The 19,018-nt window shown below is 39.1% G+C and overlaps 1 protein-coding gene and 1 long non-coding RNA gene across 9 annotated transcripts in view; one reads left to right on the top strand and one right to left on the bottom strand.

Annotated features, from left to right (window-relative positions):
• The window catches only part of LOC129497274 (uncharacterized), a 46,391-nt gene that overhangs the window by 1,414 nt on the left and 25,959 nt on the right, over nt 1–19,018 (top strand). For all 3 annotated transcript variants that reach the window (XR_008661908.1, XR_008661910.1, XR_008661909.1), the window contains exon 2: nt 2,660–2,773. This is a non-coding gene — a long non-coding RNA (uncharacterized LOC129497274). The remainder of the gene's footprint in view (nt 1–2,659; nt 2,774–19,018) is intronic.
• Nucleotides 14,142–19,018, bottom strand: part of MCM8 (minichromosome maintenance 8 homologous recombination repair factor) — a 42,550-nt gene continuing 37,673 nt past the window's right edge. For 5 of the 6 annotated variants that reach the window (XM_055306020.1, XM_055306004.1, XM_055306010.1 and 2 more), the window contains one exon: nt 14,142–14,446. In XM_055306020.1, coding sequence (XP_055161995.1) covers nt 14,354–14,446 — 93 coding nt within the window. In that variant the 3' untranslated portion in view covers nt 14,142–14,353. Of the gene's footprint in view, nt 14,447–16,350; nt 16,454–19,018 lie in introns of all 6 variants that reach the window. The other variant, XM_055305984.1, reaches the window with a different exon arrangement.

Genomic DNA, 19,018 nt, shown 5'->3' with positions numbered 1-19,018 from the left:
CATAGCTCAAAGCTGGAAAAAATTTTAATAAAATATAGCAAACTAGTATATATATATATATATATATATATATATATATATATATATATAATTTAAAGCCACCTTTACTATGGACTACTGATATTACAGCTAATTATAAAGCAGGACGGTAAAGTATCTGGTATTTTGGCCTAAAAGGTAATGACAGCTTAATACATACAACTGGAAAGTAGGGGTGCTTGGCTGACTCAGTGGAGTGTGTGACTCTTGATCTTGGGGTTGTGAGTTGGAGCCCCATATTGGGTGTAGAGATTGCTTAAAAATCTTTTAAAAATAAACAAAAAATAATGAGTAACAGTGCTTCTAGCAATGCATTTCCCTAACATTTTCAGACAGGAGAATATCCAAATATTAGTCCGCGATTTCATTTTCTAGAACGTGACAGGTGTCAATAAATGAACAGGATAATCTGGGATGAAGGATGGAGAAAATGCAGAAACCCAGGAAAATAATTCCAGATATAAGATATTAGGTACATAGAGTAAATAAAGAGTATAACTATATTTCCTAACTTTGTTTGGAGGAGGGCAGAGGAAACCTAAAAATTCTACAGACAGTATTTGTTTTATAAGTTCATTTTCTGTTTTATAAATTCTGTAATTGTTCATTTCTATCCAATAGGATGAATAGATGAGCAGCTTACATGTCTGAGGGGATTGGGAATCTCTGTCCCTGGAACTGTCCCAAATTTGGGAAAAATAATTAGAAAAATAAGTCTAACAAAAATCCAAATAAAAATAAAAATTCATTATGTAGGGGCACCTGGGTGGCTCAGTTGGTTAAGTGCCTGGCTTTGGCTCAAGTAATGATCTCAGGGTCCTGTGATCTGCTTCTCCCTCTGCCTCTCCCCCTGCCCGTTCTCTCTCTCTCTCTTTCTCATCAATAAACAAAATCTTTTTTAAAAATCCATATGTAGGGAACCCCAGGGTGGCTAAGTCATTTGAACGTCTCCCTTCAGCTCAGGTTATGGTCCTGAGGTCCTGGAATGGAGCCCTGAGTCAGGCTCGCTGCTCAACGGGGAGTCTGCTTCTCTCCCCACCGCCCTCATGCTTGCACACCTGCATGCACACTCTGAAATAAATAAAATCTTTTTCAAAAATCCATAAGTAAACTCTTAGGTCTCATGCTTGAAATTAATTTCGAATTTTTATATCTCTACCCTTTTTATTAGTATAATTTTTTAAAAAAGCAAAATATACTGGTCAGGTATCTTATCCCAAGTAATCTAGTCATTCATGTAAGTGCTAATATTAAGAGAACAAAAGAATATGAAAAGAAAAAGGATTGTAAATAATTAACCTTGGATAATTAGCCAGTTGACAGTGTACTTTAGTGCTTTGAAAACGTAAATACTATTAAGAGCCACTAATAGCTATTGTGCAATCACAGCTATACTGTGTTTGGTTCCTTATCCTTTAATTGATTCTTTGCTGAGGAAGTTGTTAGAAATAAAAATCCCATCCATAGAGAGTAGTAGTATCTTGCCACTTTTATGCTTTCCTTGGTAAGTCGCAAAGCACTGAAGGGTCTGGTTGTGCTAAATATCAACACATCCTAGGCTTTTGAAAATTCTGCAACCCATTCTTTCTCACTTGTCACTTCTATTTGAAGCATAAGCTTTTTGAAAAAAACTGTGCCAAATCTATTATTTTCTACTGATAAATTGACAAACTAGAAACGTGTTTGTCTCCTCATATATCAGACATACAATGAGGCATAGGTTTGTTATTTATAAGTTTTCAGTCTGGGACACACTAATCTTGAGTCACTTTCTGTTTCTTGAGACCAGAAGAAAATAGTGATAATGCAAAGTAGCTTTGCAAATGGATCTCATATAAGTAATAATGATTGGGAGTTAAAGCAAACCAGGAAATTGACATTATTTCTCTAGGAATCAAGTTAAACTTTGTAGGAGTGAGCCATAATCATTGACACAAAAAAGCCAGTGTCTAGTAACTAGCAACTTAAATAAGGTACAGGTTTAAATCCTTGTAACAGATAGACCAAGAGCCTTAAATAGGAAGGAATAAAATGATTGGGTTTAGATTCAGAACAGGAGAGGGAATTAGTTATAGGGCAAAGCTCCTCAGGACTTGCAGAGATTAGCTCCACCTATACTCTACAATTTAGCTTACTCTTTAACTTACTAAGAGTTTAAAGTATTAAGAGATCTAAATTAATTCTTTTTTTGTCAACTTCTAGTGCCAACTTTTCCTCATTCCTCCCAATAAGAGTACTGCTGGTACTAGAATATATGAACTATCAAGTCTTTACCTAAGAATTTTTATGCAGTCCATTCTTGTAGGAACCTCTAAAAGAAATAAAAATGCTCACGTAGGCAGTCATTATCTACAAACAAGGGAGTAAAATGGTTTTAATATATGGTAATAATGGTTTTAATATATTTAAACCTCTGCCCTTAATAAATATTTTTAAAGTAACAAAGGGATTTTTAATATTAGTGTATGACTTGTTTTATTTTCCATTCTATTCCCCTTTCCTGTCAAAAATTTAAGATTCTTTTCCTTTTTGTAGCTTAGAGACAAAGCTACCTGTTGTTGGCAGCTTTCTGGTGATCACAATGCTGTTTTAATGTTATTATCTATCCTTTCCATTTCAGGACAAGTGACTGAATTTTGGAAAATGAGAAATCACTCCCACTCCCCACTAGAAAAAAATTAAACCAATGCTGTGGACTCCTTCAGTGCTTTACTTCTGAGAGAAACCTTCAAATGTGAGTACAATTTTTTTCCCTCCACAGAATCCTAAGCACCTTAGTTAATTTTAAAAGTGTTCACATAGGGGCACCTGGCTGGTTCAGTTGGTGGTGCATGTGACTTTTGATCTTGGGGTCATGAGCTCAAGCCCTACATTGTGTGTAGAGATTATATAAGAAAAAAATAAAGGGGTTCATGTAATTACCGAAAATGGAATGCAAGTGTGAGAGTTTTATATTTTAAAGTGGCTTGGTCAGCTAAGCATCTGCCTTCAGCTCAGGTCATGATCTTAGGGTCCTAGGATAGAGCCCCACATCATGCTCCCTGCTCAGTGGGGAGTTTGCTTCTTCCTCTCCCTCTGCTCCTTCCCCCTGCTCCGGTACATGCGCTCTCTCTTTCTCTCTCTCATATAAATCAATAAAATCTTTAAAAAAATAGTTTTTTCTCTCTCTCATATAAATAAAATCTTAAAAAAATAGTGTTTCTGAATATGACGCATACTCTTCAGCTATTAATTTCCTGCACACACCTCATATTCCTTAAGAATTGAGCAGAGTTGTTCATATTTGTATAAACCATGTCTCCATACAGCTCAGCATTTTTTTTTTTTCAGTTAAATCAAGTTATTTAATAATGTTATTTCTGGTGCACATGCTGATACATAGGACAAGAGGGTGTAATGCTGGGCAGCTTGGTACTGATAGCATTAAACATAGTTGTGTTTCCTGACAACATTGGATTCAGACTAGGTCCCTTCTGACGTTATGAGCAAAAGTAAAGGGCTGGATCCCTTTGAAATATTTTTCACTGTTTTCTCATTAAAACTAAGATTTTACTCAGTAGAACTAGGTATTACCAAAGTAGGGTCAGCTTGTGTATAGATGTCAGCCAGAGTTTGGGATGGATTTTCTGGTACAAAAGCCACCCTCTCAGGACACCTGGGTGGCTCAGTGGTTGAGCACCTGCCTTCTTTCAGGGCGTGATCCTGAGTGATCCTGGAGTTCTGGGATTGAGTCCCACATCGGTCTCCCTGCAGGGAGCCTGCTTCTCCCTCTGCCTCTCTGTGTCTCTCATGAATAAATAAAATCTTAAAAAAAATAATAAATCCACCCTCTCTCTTCTGTTCTTGTCCATTCCAAGTCCATTTCCTGGGAGGGAAATTAGATTAAATATGTTCTTTCCCTTTTTCCCCACAAATACTTAGAAAACTGTTATATGCCAGCCAGGTATTAGATTCTAGGCAATCTGCACATGTCTCTATTCTAGAAAACTTAATTATTGCATGCTATCTGGACCCTAGCCCCTAAAAGATTTAAAAAAAAAAAAAAAAAAGCCTTCCATGGGAGGTTTTCCAGGCCTCCTATAGAAACTTGTGAAAGCTCTAAAAAAATATGCAACACAAATTTCATATAAAATTTTAAAGGATGATGATTGTAGCCCAAGAGCCCTTTCTCCTGCAGTCACATCTTCTAACACTGTCCCCCTCCTGCGTCCCTCTGCCACTTTTTTTTTTTTCCCTCTGCCACTTTTAATGTTCCTTCTGATTATCTCAGGCCAGCTCCCCAGTATGGGGTTTTTATGAATTCACTATAGGTATCTATACTCATAACTAGAAGTATTGTATATGATCTGGGTGGAGTGCTTTGGATAGGATATATGCATGAGGGTTTAGTTGCAGGAAATACAAATCACCTGTAGCCGCAGTAAAAACAAGGATTGCAAAATGGAATTGGGTGCTTGTGATATTGTCAGAAGGGCCAGAGGAGTGGGTGCTTCATGGTGGGTCTCCAGAACTGACTCTCAGAAAAATGTTGCCGATCTGGCTTGCCATAGAAGCTTCTACCCCCACAGCAGTGAGAAAGGTGGAGAATGGGGTGTGCTGCCGTCACACCACAGCTGCTTCTCAATGGCTGCTAGAATTCTGCTGCAGAGAAACTAAATGTCTCCTCAACTACACATGCCACCAGAAAACAGCAGGCAGGAGGAAGATTGTTCTCTTCACATCCACCTCCAAATCTCACAAAGGATGTCCAGTCCCTGCAATCCAGCTCAAACTCAGAACACCAGCTGCAAAAGGAGTTTGGGAAGTGTCGTTTCTTTGCTTCCCAGTCTCTGCATGGCAGACACACGAGGAGGGAGGAATGAAAGTTAGTATCAAATCACTGTATTTACAACCTTTATCTCTTTGGCTAGGCAATATGCATCTACAAAATTCTACCCATTCATAACCTTCTGTATAACAAGAGCAACTACAACAGGTTCATGCAAGAACCACATTTCTCTCCTTTATAAAAGGTGTTTGTGCAAGCCCATCACTGTGTGGTGCATATTCCTCTTCTGTTTCAGCTACATTCTCACCCTGATAACCTCTTCCTAAGGACTAAATTATCAAGTTAATTATCACCGATGTATTTAAAACACTAGAGGAAAATAAGAGGGTGGGAAGGCAAATTGAGTAATGTACAGTGCAGGCCTCTCCACAACTGCACATGAGGTTGTCGTTAACGTTTAAAACGGTCTTCCTCCATTCCCATTCCTTACTTCCTTTCCATCTCAGCTGCTCTGGATTCTTTACCTGGTAGAGTGACTCAAAGCCTCATTCCTGAGGAGTCTGAGCCTTTAGAGATCATGCCTATAGCCTTCCACCACTCCTTGCTGGTGGACGTGAATATAGTAAGAGCTGCCCCAGAAGATTCTTTAAGATTCAGAAATCTTAGAGATTTCTGCCTCTATTTGTAGGAGTGACTCAGTCCCCCCCCTCTCATTCTCAGGTCTGGCATTAATCCTCTTTTTTTCTTCTTCATAGGCATAAGAGCCCAGTATGTTTAGGTGGCAGTTTCAACTCCCAGTTCAGTGCAGGCATTGCTGTGTCCTCTGACAGATGTATTCCTCCTTTAGATAGAAAGACCTCTAGCTAGTAAAGCCCCATTTTATGGGGATTCAAAACAAAAACTTTATGAATGGTCATTAGAAGAACAGTGAAACTGTTCTAAAATTTGCATCTTGTTTCCTAGGCCCACGTATTCTGGCTGTGGGAGAAACAACCATAGAGTGGTCACTAGCTTGGAGAAGTTCACATAGAACAGTACCCCAGACTTACAAGGTGTTGCACCTAGCTGGCATGATAACAGAATCTTCATTATCTGTTGCAATGTTCCCTAGGGCCAGATGCTTTTGGTTAATAGGGTACATAGTAAAGACAGTAGCATATGAACTTCAGCCCATTGCCTTATTTCTTCAGTTGTAAAGTGACTTTATCAGGGGTAACACTACGTGGGATATCATGATGGTGAATAAGTTGAATAAATTCACATATGGCATTGCTCAGAGAAGCAAGGCAGGAAGGACAGACATCCAAAATAAGCTCCCTGCTCACCCCCAGTGAAAACAAATTGCTGCCTCCTAGAGGCCCAGTGTAATTGATCAACCACCAAGTGGCAAGTTAGTCCCCTTGAAGCATGGTACTGTGTTATTTCAGGATAGATTGCTCCACTGGCTGATTAGATACTCAGCAATGGTGATAGTATATGTCACCCTTGGTGAGGGGAGGTTCAGGCTTGGTGAGCGTAAGCCAGCCTTGGCCTCATGGTCACTATGTTCATGAATTCATTGAGCAAGGACTCGGGTGGCGAGAGAAAATGACTAGCTGACATTCATGGAGTAGGTGAATCCATTGAATTGTGAAGCTCCTTTACAATGCTCCTTTAGTGAGCATTCACATGGACTGAGATATTCTCATGCTCAGAGCATATTCTGAGAAGCTCATTCACATGCCTCTTCCCCAGACTGACTTTCACTCAGCAAATATTTACTGTGTGGCTCTTACATGCCATGTACTGCTATAGGAATGGGAGATTTAACAGTGAAGATGATAGTAAAAAAAAAAAATTCCCATCCCTACGGCTTACATTTTAGTGGGACTTAAGGAAACAGGCATGAAAAAGACTACATAGTATATTAGATTGTATTGTTTGCTACAGAGAAAGCAGGGAAGGATGATAGAGTTGGGGGGAGTGCAGTTTTGAACAGTGCCTAAGAAAGATGGCACTAAGAAGGTGACATTTGAGTAATGACCCAAAGGAGTTGGGAGGATGAGCCGTGTGGCTCTCTGGTGGAAAAGCATGTTGGATGGCAGAAACATGTGCAAAGGACCTCAGGTAGGAAATATGCCTGGCATGTTTTAGGACCAGCAGAGACCAGTGTGGCTAAAAGAGAGTGATTGAGGAACATGAGAGCAGTGAGAATTGAGGTTAGAGTGTGAACATGGGACAAGGTGTGAAAGACATTTTTCTATTTAGTAGCTGCTCCCCTTAGCTCCACCCACCCACCCACCTCCACCTCCACACAGCTCTAATCTACAGTGGTATTCTGAGTTTCCTGAGATTCATGTTAGCTCACAGGTCATACATGACATTTGTTTTTAGGCGAATCTTGCATACAACAGTTTGTGAACTCATCTGAGTCTTTTTGTTTCAATAGATGAGTTGAGTCCATTTGCATTTATTAATGTGACATATTTAGGTGTCGTGAATATGTTGGGCTATTTTAAAACTTCCTGATGTAATGTTTTCTTGTTCTGTTTTTGTTTCTTTTCTAAAGTTTGTACCTGGGATTTGTTTTAATCAGGTACGGTAAGTTCACAGACACGAGACAATTGCTTTTGAAAGCATTAATTATATTTACCAATGGAAGGGGGCATACTGTTCCACAAAGGACCACATGGGGAAGCACCCAGGTTGGTCAGGAGGCAAGAGGGAGGGGAACCCTAGGCCTTTATTGCTGTGGTTGTGGGAAGTATTTAGGTGGGGGATATCCCCTACTGGGCAGGAAGTGAAACAAAAATGTGGGGTTTGTGGTTAGAGAGTTAGTTGCAAAAGCTGGGATCACAGAGGAGATGTAAATAATTTTGGCTGCTAGTTTGGTCTTGTGATTAATGGAGGCCAAATAGGCAACCCAATATGGAAGAAAACTGGAAGAGATTCTCCTGATAATTTATTATCATCTTTTTCCCTATAATTTTATATAGTTGTTATAACCTTTGAGTTTTTAAACAGTATTTTTCTTCTTTAATATAATGTAATATATTTATACTTTATATATATATACACACACATGTGAACAAACTATATATTACATATCCTTGTCCTGTCTCATCTACCACTTTATTTTGATGTTCTGTCTTTTGTGAAATATGCTTTTAATTCTATTAATAGATTTATCAGCTTTATGTATCTTTTAAGCCCCACCCCAGCCTTTAAAGATGAAATCGTATTTACACCATTCATTTTCTCCCTCCTTTTTTTCAGACTCATATTTACATTATGTTCTATGGCAATCATTCCCACATTTATCTTAGTTTTTATCTGACAGGTAAACAATGTACATTGCCAGTTTTTCTTCCTGTTCATCTAGTTTGCTATTATTGGTCATATTTTAGTAGATTCTACAAGAATGGCTCACTTTCTGAGTTCTTGTATGTTAGGAAGTGTTTTTTGGCTTTATACATGAATGGTGTTTGTCTGGCAATCGAGTACCATTTGAACACTCTCCTAACAAATGAGAAAGCTTGGTTTTATTGGTCTTGCCTCACTAAAACAGAACCCAAAAACTTCCCTAGCATTCTATGGAAGGGGCATTTAATCTAGCCTTCTTCAATCAGATGTTTCTAAATGAGATTTCTATTTCAAATGCAGCAATTTAAGGAGACCCCATGAAGAACACTTTGTTGCTCTTTTGGTGTATGGGGGGGGGTATTCTTCCACTTTTCTGCAGGGGCAGTCATTTCCCAGTGTCTGTAGTATAGAAGTGGCACCAGTGGGCTGTGGAGGCACAGTACTTTCCTCTAGGGTGTGTGCGGCAGTACAGTGGTAGTGGCTTCCTCTTCAGGTCAGTTCTAAGGCATGGTTTTAGAAAGTGCTCCTTGCAGCATAGAATTTTGGTCCACCAATCTTCCAATAATTCTGTGAGCTAACCAAAATTCTTAAAAAAAAAAAAAAACCATAAAACAAAAAAAACCACCCTCATTTTCCTGCTTAATCAAGTCAGTCAGTTTCTGTTGTTTGCAACCCAGATGCTGCAAATTATAGCCAAGTGGGCCAAGTCTGACCCACTACCTATTAAGTAATTCTTAAGAATTAAGAATATTTAGCATTCTCGGGGAGGGAGGGGCAAGATGGCGGAAGAGCAGGGTCCCCAAATCACCTGTCCCCACCAAATTACCTAGATAACCTTCAAATCATCCTGAAAATCTACGAATTCGGCCTGAGATGTAACGAGAGACCAGCTGGAATGCTACAGTGAGAAGAGTCCGCGCTTCTATCAAGGTAGGAAGACGGGGAAAAAGAAATAAAGGAACAAAAGGCCTCCGAGGGGGAGGGGCCCCGCGAGGAGCCGGGCTGAGGCCGGGGCGAGTGTCCCCAGGACAGGAGAGCCCCGTCCCGGAGGAGCAGGAGCTGCACCAACCTTCCCGGGGGCGGAAAGGGGCCCGCAGGGAGTTGGAGCAGGACCCAGGAGAGCGGGGATGCCCTCGGGCTCCCGGGGACACTAACAGACACCTGCGCCCGCGGGAGAGTGCGCCGAGCTCCCTAAGGGCTGCAGCGCGCACGGCGGGACGCCGGAGCAGCTCGGAGGGGCTCGGGAGCGGCTCCAGGGAGGGGGCTGCGGGGCGGGAGCGCGAATCCAACAGCGCAGGCCCCGGAGCACAGGGCGCCGGGACACAGCCCAGGATCCGGCCTCCCCCGGGACAGGCAGAGGCCGGGAGGGCCCAGGACAGCGAGGACGCTCCTGCCCCGAGCTGAGCAGATCAGCGGCCCCGCCCCGGAGCCTCCAGGCCCTGCAGACGGAGAACCGAGAGCCCCGAGCCCCGTAGTTCCTGCGCCCCGATCTGCGGAGGCTGAATCCAGGCTTCCAGAGTTGCCATAGCAACTGCGGCTGATCCTCCTGGGGCCCCACGGGGTAAACAACCCCCGCTGAGCCCTGCAGCAGGCAGGGGCAGAGCAGCTCCCCCAAGTGCTAACACCTGAGAATCAGCACAGCAGGCCCCTCCCCCAGAAGACCAGCTAGACGGACCAGTGATACTCCCCCGTGTTCCAATACAACTTGTTTTTGGCCACTCTGCACTGAGCAAAATGACTAGAAGGAAAACCTCACCTCAAAAGAAAGAATCAGAAACAGCCCTCTCTCCCACAGAGTTACAAAATCTGGATTACACTTCAATGTCAGAAAGCCAATTCAGAAGCACTATTCTACAGCTACTGGTGGCTCTAGAAAAAAGCATTAAGGACTCACGAGACTTCATGACTGCAGAATTTAGATCCAATCAGGCAGAAATTAAAAATCAATTGAATGAGATGCAATCCAAACTAGAAGTCCTAACGACGAGGGTTAACGAGGTGGAAGAACGAGTGAGTGACATAGAAGACAAGTTAATGGCAAAGAGGGAAACTGAGGAAAAAAGAGACAAACAATTAAGGGACCATGAAGACAGATTAAGGGAAATAAATGACAACCTAAGGAAGAAAAACCTACGCTTAATTGGGGTTCCCGAGGGCGCCGAAAGGGACAGAGGGCCAGAATATGTATTTGAACAAATCCTAGCTGAAAACTTTCCCAATCTGGGAAGGGAAACAGGCATTCAGATCCAGGAAATAGAGAGATCCCCCCCTAAAATCAATAAAAACCGTTCAACACCGACAATAGGCTTGCAAATTCCAAAGATAAAGAGAAGATCCTTAAAGCAGCAAGAGACAAGAAGTCCCTGACTTTCATGGGGAGGAATATTAGGGTAACAGCAGACCTCTCCACAGAGACCTGGCAGGCCAGAAAGGGCTGGCAGGATATATTCAGGGTCCTAAATGAGAAGAACATGCAACCAAGAATACTTTATCCAGCAAGGCTCTCATTCAAAATGGAAGGAGAGATAAAGAGCTTCCAAGACAGGCAGGAACTGAAAGAATATGTGACCTCCAAACCAGCTCTGCAAGAAATTTTAAGGGGGACTCTTAAAACTCCCCTTTAAGAAGAAGTTCAGTGGAACAATCCACAAAAACAAGGACTAAATAGATATCATGATGACACTAAACTCATATCTGTCAATAGTAACTCTGAACGTGAATGGGCTTAATGACCCCATCAAAAGGCGCAGGGTTTCAGACTGGATAAAAAAGCAGGACCCATCTATTTGCTGTCTACAAGAGACTCATTTTAGACAGAAGGACACCTACAACCTGAAAATAAAAGGTTGGAGAACCATTTACCATTCAAATGGTTCTCAAAATATACCCTAAAAACTATAGAACACTTCTGAAAGAAATTGAGGAAGACACAAAGAGATGGAAAAATACTCCATGCTCATGGATTGGCAGAATTAATATTGTGAAAATGTCAATGTTACCCAGGGCAATTTACACGTATAATGCAATCCCTATCAAAATACCATGGACTTTCTTCAGAGACTTAGAACAAATTATTTTAAGATTTGTGTGGAATCAGAAAAGACCCCAAACAGCCAGGGGAATTTTAAAAAAGAAAACCATATCTGGGGGCATCACAATGCCAGATTTCAGGTTGTACTACAAAGCTGTGTTCATCAAGACAGTGTGGTACTGGCACAAAAACAGACATATAGATCAATGGAACAGAAGAGAGAACCCAGAAGTGGACCCTGAACTTTATGGTCAACTAATATACGATAAAGGAGGAAAGACGATCCACTGGAAGAAAGACAGTCTCTTCAATAAAGGTGCTGGGAAAATTGGACATCCACATGCAGAAGAATGAAACTGGACCACTCTCTTGCACCATACACAAAGATAAACTCAAAATAGATGAAAGATCTAAATGTGAGACAAGATTCCATCAAAATCCCAGAGGAGAACTCAGGCAACACCCTTTTTGAACTTGGCCACAGTAACCGGAGAAGGACAAACAGTGTATGTTCTCATTCATTTGGGGAATATGAATAATAGTGAAAGGGAATATAAGGGAAGGGAGAAGAAATGTGTGGGAAATAGCAGAAAGGGAGACAGAACATAAAGACTTCTAACTCTGGGAAATGAACTAGGGGTGGTGGAGGGGGAGGAGGGCGGGGGGTGGGGGTGAATGGGTGACGGGCACTGAGGGGGACACTTGACGGGATGAGCACTGGGTGTTATTCTGTATGTTGGTAAATTGAACACCAATAAAAATATTTATAAAATTAAAAAAAAAGATATAGCATTCTCAGAATGAAATTTTTATGAAATTCAGATTTCAGTGTTCATGAATACAGTTGTATTGGAACACAACCACACCCGTTTATTATGTATGGCTGCTTTAGAGCTAAAATGACTGAGTATTTGCGATAGACCACAGAGCCCAGAAAGCCAAAATTTTCACTATTTGGCCCTGTACAGAAAAAGTTGGACTCTTGGTTTGCAATTAAGAAACCTGACTAAAACATCTGGGTATAAATTCTTTCTTAAAAATCTTGTAGGCATTGCTCCATTGTTTTATTGATAAATATTGCTTTAGAGAAATTTGAGAACAGCCAGATTTTTTTTTCTCCTTCAAGGTAGCTTATCTGTGTGACTTCTCATTGAACCTCTCTTCTTCTGTTTCTGTAATCCAGCAAGATCCTGAGAAGCTGCTGCTGTCAACCTGTATGGCATATTCACACTATTGCACAGGGTTTTACTTTTTGCCCCAAATGGAGTATAAAGCTTATTTTAAGAGAAATACTTTGTTGGTTTATTCTACAGTATTCACCACCAGACATCATCTCAGCCTCTTCCCTCTTGTAAGGCTACCTAGATCATCCTCATAGTTTTTGGCAGCTTTTCCTAGTATGTTAGAGTTTGGGGGTTCAGTTGTTTTCTGGTTCATAGAAGATGCACTATATATTTTTATCTTTCAGTTTCCTTATTGGTTTTGAGCAACTTCACAGGAGCGAAAGGGGAGAATGCCTCCATCTTGTTGCTAGAAACCGTTTATTCTCTTGTTATTTTTCGTATTCTTAAATAAAGTTGGTTACCTACTTTAAGTTCTGTGTCCCCATTTATAAATGGTATAATCACCCACTGTATGTGTATCCAGCATAGGGGTATGTGTCAAAATCTGTCCTACCTGCTGGGACAGAAGCAACAGAATAAAGCAAAATCTTTGTCCTTACAAGGCGGAATAAGAGATGGTAGCTTGGTCCAGAGTAATGGAACTGGAAGTAACTAAAAGTGCTGAGTGAATTTACTGATGGACTGATAAGAAGATAAAAGAAAAAAAGAGGTAAAGATAACACCAATATTTTTGGCATGAGAAACCACCAGGATAGTTATTAAACATAAAATTTCAGAATACCTGGGAAAAGAAAGATCCAGTACCTTCCCAAGAAGAGAAAAAAGTTCACATGCCAAGAATAAAAATCATAATGGCCTTGGATTTCTAAACAGCAACACTGAAAACTAAAAACAATAGAGCAACATCTATTTTTAGTTTTACAAACTAAAATTCTATACCCAAACTATCAATTCAGGGGTAAGGGTAGAATTTGCCTTATGAACTTGTTCTCAGGAAGCTACTAGAAAAGATAGGTTCTACCAAAAGGAGTCAGTGAAACAAGAAAGAGGATGACATAAAAGCCAGGAAATGGGACAGAAAATGAGAAGTCTCAAGATGTAGCTGGAGAAAATGCTAGAGAAATCCAGAAGAGGTTTCAAAGAAGTTAAAATAGATTTGATTTGTTTGCATGTTCTGAGAGGAGACTTAGACGTACAGTGGAGCCTCAGGACCAAATTACTGGTAGATACAGAGAAAGTTAAATAGCTGAAAAACAAATTAATTATTAACTCTAAGGAAAACAGAAGTCCAGTACCAGAAAGGAAATGAGTAATATTCAATAGTCATAATAACGTTACGGCTAAATATAGATTTAATGAAAAATCAAGACATAACTAAATTGGAATGAAATGGGAAAGTGTGTGTGTGTGTGTGTGTGTGCGCGTGTGCAGAGGGTTTAGAGAAGAAGAGCATCTCACCTTCTGTGTGCTAAGTTAATGAGGCTCCTTAGTTTTATATAAGTCTTGCACAGCTATTGACTTAAAACAAGTACGTATTTAACTTTGGTAATACAACATAATATAGTTTAAAATTTTTTTAGTAGCTAAGATGTTAAATATGTCAATAAAAAATATCTCCAATTTTTTTTGGAACTGAAAGTTGGTTTCAATTTATTTCTAAAGGTATTCAGTTTTTGTGTATCAGAACTAATTAAACATTAAGATGTAATTTTGCGAATACTTACCCAGATGGACATTTAATATGAAAAACTATGAGATATTTATAAGAATAAAAGAGGTCAAAAATAACAATATGAATAATATATATTTACATCATTAAAATATAAACATTTTTAATCTTTCAGAGGTGCTGTAAAAAATAAACACGTAACTTTATCACTTCTTAAAAATCAACAGTCTCTTCGTATTACATTAGTTTTAGGACATCATTTTCCAGAGAACAGTATTTTTTTTTAAGATATTGTTTATTAATGAGATGGTTTGTTTGTTTATTTATGAGATGGTTTTAAACTGCTAATAATCCCAGGAGGTCCTGGTTCGGTAGTCCACTTACATAGTTTGAAGCTGATAAACCTTTGGGCCTTTTTTCAAGAGGTAACCTTGGTCATTTAGTGATCCAATAAAATTTTCAAAATCAACAACCTGGAATAAAGTATCAAAAAACAGCCCATTAAGTAATATGCAAAAATATGATTTATAAAATGAATCACTCAAACAGAAATAAACATTTCTCAAGTTTCTTGGGCAAATACATTTATTTGTACTTCCTCATAGAGAAAACTGCTTACATATAAGTCTTTAATTTTATTATGATTATATTCTAGTTGATTAGCTGAGCTAATAAAAAAAAAAGCAGAAACTCCATTACCCAGAGTATTTTTTATATTTGTTTTAGATTAGCTTCAAAAACAAAATTAGAGTAGCTTCAATTTTGAAATTTATTAGGCAATTTTCCATATAAACTTTTACACGCTTAAAGTTGTATTACATCCATCTTCACTAAAACTTTTAAGTAGGTAGAGCTGTCTGGCTCCAGGAATTACAGCTATCAAATCATTCTGAACACCTGTGAACTCAGCCAGGGATCTAAGAAAAGAACTGCAATTCTACAAATAGAAAAGCAACCAGTTTCTGCAAGAATGACAAAACAAAACCTCACTTCAAAAAAGAGAATAAGAGGCAGTACTGACTGCCAGGGACCTAATCAGTGTGGATATAAGTAAGATGTCGGGACTAGAGTTCAGAATAACAATTATAAAGATACTAGCTGGGTTTGAAAAAAAAGCATAGAAGACACTATAGAGTCCCTTTCTGGAGAAACAAAATAAGTCAAAATCAAAAAGGCTATAATGAAATGCAATAAAAAATGAAGGCTCTAAATGCTAGGATAAATGAGGCAGAAGAGAGAGTGATCTAGGAGACAAAATGATGGAGAATAAAGAAGCTGAGAAAAAGATAAACTACTACTGGATCACGAGGAGAGAACTCAAGAAATAAGTGATACCATAAAGTGAAATAATATTAGAATAATCCCAGAAGAAGAGGATTCCAGAAGAGGAAAGATAGAGAAGGGTAGAAGGTACAGTGGAGCAAATTATAACTGAGAACTTCCCTAATCTGGGGAAAGAAAGAAGTAAGCATTCAAGTCCAGGAGGCACAGGGAGCCACCCCCTCAAAATCAAAAATAGGTCAATACCTCGGCATGTAATAGTGAAGCTTGCAAATCTGAGACAAAGAGAAAATCCTGAAAGCAGCTTGGGGCAAGAGGTCTGTAACCTAAAAGGGTAGAAACATTAGACTGCAGTAGGTCTATCCAGAGAGAACTAGCAGGCCAGAAAGAACTGGCATGATATATTCAAGGTGTTAAATGAGAAAAATATGCAGCCAAGAATACTTTATCCAGCAAGGCTGTCATTCAAAATAGAAGGAGAGATAAAGAGCTTCCAGGACAAACAGAAACTAAAAGAATTTATGATCACTAAACCAGCCCTGCAAGAAATAGTAAACGGGATCCTTTATGGGAAGACAGAGCCCAAAAGTAACATAGACCAGAAAAGAACAGAGATAATATACTGAAACAGTGACTTTACAGGTAATACAGTGGCATTAAATTCATATCTTTCAGTAGTTACTCTCAATGTAAATGGGCTGAATGCCCTAATCAAAAGACACAGGGTATCAGATTGGAATAAAACAGCAAGACCCATGGATATATTGTCTGCAGGAGACCCATTTTGGACCCAAAGACACCTTCAGATAGAAAGTGAGGGAGTGGAAAACCATTTACCATGCTAATGGACACCAAAAGAAAGCTGGAGTTGCAATCCACATGTAAGACAAACTAGATTTTAAACCCAAGACTATAATAAGGGATGAGGAAGAACACTCTATCATAATTAAAGGGTCTATCCAACAAGAAGATCTAACAATTGTATTTATGCCCCTAACATGAGAGCAGCCAATTATATATACCAATTAGTAACACAATTAAAGAAACACATCAATAATAATACAATAATAGAAGGGGACTTTAACACCCCACTCACAGCAATGGATAGATCATCTAAGCAGTAGATCGACAAGGAAACAAGGGCTTTGAATGACATACTCAACCAGATGGACTTCACGGAGATATTCAGAGCATTCATCCTAAAGCAAAAGAATACATATTTTTCTTGAGTATATACGGAACATTCTCCATAATAGATCATACTGGTCACAAATCAGGTCTCAACTGATAGCAAGAGACTGGGATCATTTCCTGCCTATTTGAGACTTGAATTCAATCAAAAGAGATGTGGAAAGAATTCAAATACATGGGAGGTTAAAGAGCATCCTACTAAAGAATGAATGGGTCAACCAGGAAATTAAAGAAGAATTTTTTAAAATTCATGGAAACAAATGAAAATGAAAACATAACCATTCAAAACCTTTGGGATGCAGCAATGGCAGTCCTAAGGGGGACGTATATATCAATACAAACCTTTCTCAAGAAACAAAAAAGGTCTCAAATACACTAACCTTATACCTAAAGGAGAAAGATAGCAAAGAAAGCCAAAACCCATCAGGAGAAGAGAAATAAAGATTAGAGCAGAAATCAATGAAATAGAAACCAAAAGAACAGTAGACTAGATCAACGAAACTAGAAGCTGGATCTTTGAAAGAATTAATAAGATCAATAAATCTCTGGCCATACTTATCAAAAAGAGGAAGGACCCAAATAAATAAAATCATGTAGAAAAGAGTAGAGACCACAACCAATACCACAGAAATACAAACAATTCTAAGAACATATTATGGGCAACAATATGCCAAAAAATTAGGCAATCTGGAAGAAATGGATGCATTCCTAGAGACGTATAAACTACCAAAACTGACACAGGAAGAAATAGAAAACCTGAACAGACCCACAAGCAAGGAAATTGAAGAAGTAATCAAAAACCTCCCAACAAATAGAGGAGTCTAGAACTGATGGCTTCCCAGGAGAATTCTACCCAACATTTAAAGAAGAGTTATACCTATTCTACTGAAGCTGTTTCAAAAAATAGAAATGGAAGGAAAACTTCCAAACTCTATGAGGCCAGCATTACCTTGATCCCAACACCAAACAAAGATCTCACCAAAAAGAATTACAGACCAATATCCCTGATGAACATGGATGCCAAAATTCTCACCAAGATACTAGCCAATAGAATCCAAAAATACTTAAAAGGATTATTTACCATGACCAAGTGGGATTTGTTCCTGGATGCAAAGGTGGTTCAACATCCACAAATCAACTGATGTGATACACTACATTAAGAAAGAACAAAAACCATATGATCTTCTCAATAGATGCAGAAAAAGTATTTGAGAAGGTACAGCATCCTTTCTTAAAACTTTTCACAATGTAGAGGTAGAGGAAATATACCATAATATCATAAAAGCCATATATGAAAAGCCAGTGAATATCATTCTCAATGGGGAAAATGCAGAGCTTTTCCCCTAAGGTCAGGAACACGACAGATATACACGCTCACCACTGTTGTTCAACAGAGTACTAGAAGTCCTAGCCTCAGCAATCAGACAAAAAAAAGAAATAAAAGACATCTGATTCAGCAAAGAGGAAGTCAAACTCTCACTCTTCACAGATGACATAATACTCTGTGTGGAAAACCCAAAGGCTCCACCCCAAAATTGCTAGACCTCATACAGGAATTCAGCAAAGTGGCAGGATATAAAATCAATGCACAGAAATCCATTGCATTTCTATACACTGGCAATGAGACAGAAATTAAGGAGTTGATCCCATTTACAATTATGCCAAAAACCGTAAGATACCTAGGAATGACATAACCAAAGAGGCAGAGGATCTATACTCAGAAAACTACAGAACACTCATGAAAGAAACTGAGGAAGACAGAAAGAAACGGAAAAACGTTCCATGCTCATAAACTGGAAGAACAAATGTTGTTAAAATGTCTATGCTACCTAAAGCAATCTATACATTCAATGCAATACTATCAACTTTTTTCACAGAGCTGGAACAAATAATCCTAAAATTTGTATGGAACCAGAAAAGATCCCAAATAGCCCAAAGGAATGTTGACAAAGAAAACCAAAGCTTGTGGTATCACAATTCCAGACTACAAGCTCTATTACAAACTTGTAATCATCAAGACAATATGGGACTGGCACATAGATCAATGATACAGAATAGTGAACCCAGAAATGGACCCTCAACTCTGTGGTCAACCAGTTTTCGACAAAGCAGGAAAGAATATCCAATGGAAAAAAGACACTCTCTTCAACAAATAGTATTGGGAAAATTGGACAGCCACATGCAGAAAAATGAAACTAGACCATTTTGTTATACCATACACAAAAAACAGACTCAAAATGGATGAAAGACCTAAATGTGAGACAAGAATCCATCCAAGTCCTAGAGAAGAACACAGGCAGCGAATTCTTCAACCTCAGCTGCAGCAACTTCTGGATAGACACGTCTCCAAAGGCAACGGAAACAAAGGCAAAAATGAACTACTGGGACTTCATCAAGATAAAAAGTTTTTGCACACCAAAGGAAATAGCTGACAAAACCAAAACATAACCAACAATGTCTTATCAGATAAAGGGCTACTACCCAAAATCTATAAAGAACTTATCAAACTCAACATCCAAAGAAAAATAATCCAATCAGTAATGGGCAGAAAACATGAACAGACATTTCTCCAA

This window comes from Nyctereutes procyonoides, unplaced genomic scaffold (assembly GCF_905146905.1).
Source record: "Nyctereutes procyonoides isolate TBG_1078 unplaced genomic scaffold, NYPRO_anot_genome, whole genome shotgun sequence".
Taxonomy (NCBI): Eukaryota; Metazoa; Chordata; class Mammalia; order Carnivora; family Canidae; genus Nyctereutes; species Nyctereutes procyonoides.
Note: the sequence above shows the minus strand (reverse complement) of the source record. Positions and strands in the feature narration are given on the sequence as shown.